Raw genomic sequence first — 5,934 nt, 5'->3', positions numbered from 1 at the left:
AAAAAAAAAAAAAAGAAAGAAAGGAAGGAAGGAAGGAAGGAAGGGAGGAAGGAAGAAAAGAAAGAAAGAAAGAAGGAAGAAAATAATCATGTGGGTATGGGTTTATTTCTTTGCATTTTGTTCTTCTCCATTGATCTATTTGTCCAGCTTGATGCCAGTACTACACTGTCTTAATTACTATAATTTTATAATAAGTCGTGACATCAGGTGGTGTAAGTCCTCCAACTTTCTCCTTTATCAAAGTTATTTTGACTGTTCTAGGTCCTTTGCATTTCCATATGAATTAAAAATTGGTTTTCTACCCCAAAAAGCCTATCAGGATTTTTATTAGGATTATGATGACTCTGTAGATCAACTGGAAGACAATTGCCATCTTAACAGTATTCAGTTTTCCAATCGATGAGCATAATATACTTTCATCATTTATTTAGTACTTTAATTTCTCTCAGCAATGTTTTGTGGTTTTCAGTATATAGATATTGTACATCCTTTGTCAGACTTACCCCTGTGTCATAACTTTTGATGCGTTATAAATGATTTTTAAAATTTCAATTTCTAATTGTTCATTGCTAATCTATAAAAAATACAGTTGATTGTTGTATATTGATCTTATATCCTGCAATCTTACCAAACTCACTTATTAGTTCTAGGAACTTTTTTGTAGATTCCATAGGATTTTCTATATAATCATATAACCAGCAAATACAGTTTTACTTATTCCTTTTCTATTTGGATTCCTTTTTCCTTCTTACTGCAAAATTGCTGAAAAGAAGTGGGGTGAGAGTCAACTTGCCTTGTTCTTAAACTTTTAGCAAGAATGCATTCAGTCTTTCACCATTAAGAATGAAGTTAGCAGTAGGGTTTTTGTAGATGCTCTTTATCGTGTTAAAGAAGTTTCTTCTGTTTCTATTTTGTTTGCTAATATAATGGATGTTGGATCTTGTCAAATTGTTCTTTTTCAGTCAGCTAATATGGTTTAATTGCACTGATTTTTCAAATATTAAACCAGCTTCGCATTCCTGGTAAATCCCACTTGGCTCATGATATACTGTCTTTTCTGTATATTGATTGGAATTGGTTTGTTAGGACTCTGATAAGCATGCTTACATCTCCATTTATTTTCCTTGTAATATTCTTGTCTGGTTTTGTTATAATGCTTGTCTCCAAATACTTGAAAAGTATCCTTCCTTTTCAAGTTTCTGGAAGCCTTGTATAGAGTAGTATGGAATTTTTTCTGCCTGAAATGTTTGGTAGAATTCACCAGAGCTGTTGTCTGGTCCTGGAGTTTTCTTTTGGATGTTTTTTAAAAAACAGACTCCATTTCTTTTGTAGACACAGAGTTCTTAAGGTTATTCTTCAGAGAACTTTGATAATTTTAAGGAATTTGTCCATTCCATCTAAGTTGTCAGATTTAGTGGCACAAAGTTGTTTGTAATATTCCTTTATCCTTTGATTATCTGGAAAATTAATAGTGATAACACCTCTGTCATTCCTGATACTGGTTGTGTCTCTTCTCTTCCAGTCATTCTGCTAGAGGTTTATTAATTAGTTGGATCTCTATGAAGAATCAGCTTTTGTTTTTATTGATTTTTCCCTCTTGTTTTTCCCTTTTCTATTTTCTTGATTTCTGTTCAGAATTTATTATTTCCTTTCTTCTGTTCAATTTGGATTTAATTTTCTCCTTTCTAATTTGTAAGGTAGAAACTGAGGTCATTGACTTGAGACTTTTCTTCTTTTTGAATATTGTCATTAAGTGCTAAACATTTTGTAAGTATTGCTTTAGGTCCATTGCACAAATTCTGATATATTGTGCTATCATTTTTATCCAGTTCAAAATATTTTCTGAAAAAAATTTTTTTTTTTTAGACAGAGTCTTGCTCTGTCACCCAGGCTAGAGTGCAGAGACGCGATCTCTGCTGAGGGCAGCCTCCTCCTTCCAGATGATTCTCATGCGTCAGCCTCCCAGCACCACCATGCCCTGCTAATTTTTGTATTTTTAGTAGAGATGGGGGTCTCACTATGTTGCCCAGGCTGATCTCAAACTCAAACTCAAGTGATTCACCCACCTCAGCCTCCCAAAGTGCTAGGATTATAGGAGATTTTTCCAGATAACTTTTTTTATTTATTTCTAGTTTATTTCCATTGTAGTCAAATAACATACTTGAATCCTTTTAAATTTTTTGTTACCCAGTATAATGTATATCTTGGTAAATGTTATATGTGTTTCTTAAAAAAAAAAAAAAAAAAAAAAAGGCCGGGCGCGGTGGCTCAAGCCTGTAATCCCAGCACTTTGGGAGGCCGAGGCGGGTGGATCACAAGGTCAAGAGATCGAGACCATCCTGGTCAACATGGTGAAACCCCGTCTCTACTAAAAATACAAAAAATTAGCTGGGCATGGTGGTGCATGCCTGTAATCCCAGCTACTCAGGAGGCTGAGGCAGGAGAATTGCCTGAACCCAGGAGGCGGAGGTTGCGGTGAGCCGAGATCGCGCCATTGCACTCGAGCCTGGGTAACATGGGTGAAACTCCGTTTCAAAAAAAAAAAAAAAAAAAAGAATGTATATTTGGCTGTTGTTAGGGGTTACATACTATAAATGTCAATTAAGTCAAGTTGGTTGATAGTATTGTTCTAGTCTTCTATATCAGGGGTCTCCAACCCCCAGGCCACTGCAAAGGACATTATCTCATTCTTTTTTATGGCTACATAGTATTTCATGATCAATATCTACCACATTTTCTTTATCTAGTCTACCATTGATGGGCATTTAGGTGGATAGTGCTTCAGTAAACATACCTGTGGTATGTGTCTTTATAATAGAATGATTTATATTCCTTTGGTTAACATCATCTTTGATAACCTACTTGTGTTGTATTTGGCGTAAAGTCCACTGTGATCATTTCCCTGTCTAATGGAGTTGAGAGGTTCTAATAGTAAATATTGAGGAGCTGCCTTCCTCTTTATTAGATATTACCAGATTCTTTATCTGGATTCTCCCTTCCTCATAAGAACAAAAGCTAATGCTTTAGTACCTCCTACGCACCAGACATGTGTTAGGGGTTTTAAATATTTTACTTCATTTAATCTTTATGCTAACTCTGTGAAGAAGTAATTGTCTTCATTAGAGAGACGAGGTCATTGAAACTGAGGAGTTAAATAATTTGCCCAAGGTCACACAACAAGTAAGTGGCATAGTCAACATTCAAACCCAGGTTAGCCAGATCCCAAGACCCTGCTTTCTACTTCATGATTGTGACATGATCATGAGCCCCTCAGAGGTTATTTTGCTGAGTACAAGAAGATGGCTGCCAAAGCCAACTCAAAAAGATTAACTTACCTGCCTTTGCAATAACAGTAATAAACATTTTACAACATCTAAGACAGGAAAAATGTTAGTATAGCTAGAAAGAATAGTTTCGATTGAAGTTCTGTCAAGTGACAGGAAGAAAAGGAGATGAGAGAACAGTCCTTAAGCAACAGAGGAAGCATGTGATTTTAGAAATGCTGGGTCAAGAAAACAATGTAACAATTCCGTTCAGAGAGTGGAAAAGGAAAAAGGAAGAAATTATTCTAAGATTATATGCTTTGGAAAGCAGCTAGAGCAATGCAGAAACATGACAGTGACCCCTATTGCTGGCACTGCAGCCTTTTTATTGCCTTCCATGGGAATACAAAAATCAACTCCAAATAAAGGAGGAAAAAAGGAATGTTTAGTGTCAACCAGGTTGCCAAGATAAAATGTTTTGGATTGATTCCCAGTGCCAAAGCACAGTACATGTATATTTTTGGAAGCTTGTTCTAACCACATTTTTATAAAGATACGGGTGTTTTGTTTTGATTTTTGTAATACTCACTGTTTTTTAAAATGCCTGTAACCTTTCCTAGAATATGAAGGCAATGTCTTCTAAGTATATATAACTATGTTTAAAGTTAATTTTATGGCAATTTCTAGCGTGATTCTTTTTTGTGGCACAATGCCCTGTTGGAAAACATTAGAATCGTAAGTCTATGATTCTGACTATTTTCCTGATAATTATCTATTGAGTGACAAAAGACTCAATATGATGTGAGACTGTTTTGCTACTGACCTGACAGTAGGTGAATAATTTCTAAGACATAGTACAGGATTTCGTCACTCAGCTATGGAGAATTTTCAGTAAAGTTATCAATGAGAATATTTCAGCATATTTGAAATGGTGGCAACAAATGTGTCAGGAAAAATGTATAATTTATTCTTCTGGAATTCTCCACAATTCTGTAGAATTTTCCCCTTTTACTTTTAGTTGACACATAATTGTACATGTTTATGAAAAATAGAGGGACATTTTGATACATGTATACAGTGCTATAGAATTTTATTAGGGAAACAGTGGTTAAGAGGAGAGTCCATCTTAAAACTTCAGTGATAATTACTCAAGAAAAAGCCCTTTAATTCATGAAAAAGTAGAACTTAACAGCTAGGCAGCGTGTACTTTTAGACTCATTGCATCCCAGGAAGTCTCCCCTGACTCCTCTCCAGTGGCCTCTTCCACATTCCCAGGGCCATGCACTTGGCCCCTCCTTGTAGTATCCTTTGCTCTAGATTGTGAACCACTGGAAGGAGACACTGTGTTCTTCCTTTTCTATCCGTCAAAGAGGCTAGCATAGTTTTCATACAGTAGATATTTGATACTTTAATTAATTAATTTAATGTCTCTCCTATGAAGGCCAGTCCTGCCTGTTCATTCTTTGTAACCTTAAATGCGTAAACATTGGTGCCTTTGTATGTTTGAATATGGGAAAAAGCCAAATAAGTGAAAAAGCCAAATAAGCAAGAAACAAATCTTAAAGCTGTTTTGTTTTTTCTTTATTAGGTTATTAATTTAAAAGTAAAACATGCTCATTCTACTAGTTCCAAGAGTATAGATGTATATAAAAAGCAAGTCAGGGCGAACATGGCGCTGCGAGTGGTGCTGAGTGTGTGGGCAGTGCTCTGCAACCTGCACGTGGTCCTGTCACCCACCACATCCTGCCCACCAAGGCCTTCGCAGCTGGGGGCGGGCACCGTCCGGATACTGCGCACGGGACCTGTTGTGCTCTCAGTGCATAAATTCACAGAGCAACATGAATGGATAGCAACAGAAAATGATACTGGGACAGTGGGAATCAGCAATTTTGAACAGGAAGCATTGGGAAATGTTGTTTACTGTAGTCTGCCTGAAGTTGGGACAAAATTGAACAAACAAGATGATTTTGGCACTTTGGAAAGTGTGAAAGCTGTTAGTGAACTCTATTCTCCTTTATCAGGAGAAGTAACTGAAATTAATGAACCTCTTGTAGAAAATCCAGGACTTATAAACAAATCTTGTTATGAAGATGGTTGGCTGGTCAAGATGACACTGAGTAACCCTTCAGAACTAGATGAACTTATGAGTGAAGAAGCATATGAGAAATATATAACATCTATTGAGGAGTGAAAATGGAACCCCTAAATAAACTAGTATGAAATAACACCAAAAATTAAATAAATAAATAAAAATAAAAAGCAAGTCAGTCATTTCCTCTATTCTCCAGTCTTTATTCTTCTCATTCTGCTTTACCCTGTCAGATATGTATGCTTATATAAATATTATTTATATTTGCTATATCACGGACAGTGCTCTAGGTAAATGCCTGCGGATCTAACTCATTTTTTACACTCGATACCATTTCAATTGATAGGCATCCTTTAGCTATGATGGGTAATATACCTTGAAACTGGGTTGAAAAATTACTTTCCTTGTGTTACATTTCAGAAGAGAGTGTGCCTTTCATGTTTGTTCATCTGTGTGTGGGAAAATATAAAATATGCCAATTTACCATTTTAAGTGTAAGTTTAGTAGCATTAAGTATATTCACATCGTTGTGGAACCATCCCCACCATCCATCTCCAGAACTTTTTTTTTTTTTTTTTTTTT

At 35.9% G+C, this 5,934-nt stretch overlaps 2 protein-coding genes across 6 annotated transcripts in view; both read left to right on the top strand.

Moving 5' to 3' along the window:
• Window positions 1-5,934, top strand: part of FCHSD2 (FCH and double SH3 domains 2) — a 292,296-nt gene that overhangs the window by 267,519 nt on the left and 18,843 nt on the right. The gene's annotated exons all lie outside the window — the stretch shown is intronic.
• On the top strand, window positions 4,918-5,491 carry LOC108307656 (glycine cleavage system H protein, mitochondrial-like). Its single transcript, XM_037740103.1, has one exon. It carries the CDS (start codon window positions 4,933-4,935, stop codon window positions 5,452-5,454), a length of 522 nt encoding a protein of 173 aa, XP_037596031.1. The 5' UTR covers window positions 4,918-4,932; the 3' UTR covers window positions 5,455-5,491.

This window comes from Cebus imitator, unplaced genomic scaffold (genome assembly GCF_001604975.1).
Source record: "Cebus imitator isolate Cc_AM_T3 unplaced genomic scaffold, Cebus_imitator-1.0 Scaffold79, whole genome shotgun sequence".
NCBI lineage: Eukaryota > Metazoa > Chordata > Mammalia > Primates > Cebidae > Cebus > Cebus imitator.
The sequence above is the reverse complement of the archived record's forward strand: the minus strand, read 5'-3'. Positions and strand labels throughout refer to the sequence as shown.

Coding starts and splice junctions, on each gene's coding strand:
- LOC108307656 (XM_037740103.1), top strand. CDS start 4,933: ATGGCGCTGCGAGTGGTGCTGAGTGTGTGGGCAGTGCTCTGCAACCTG.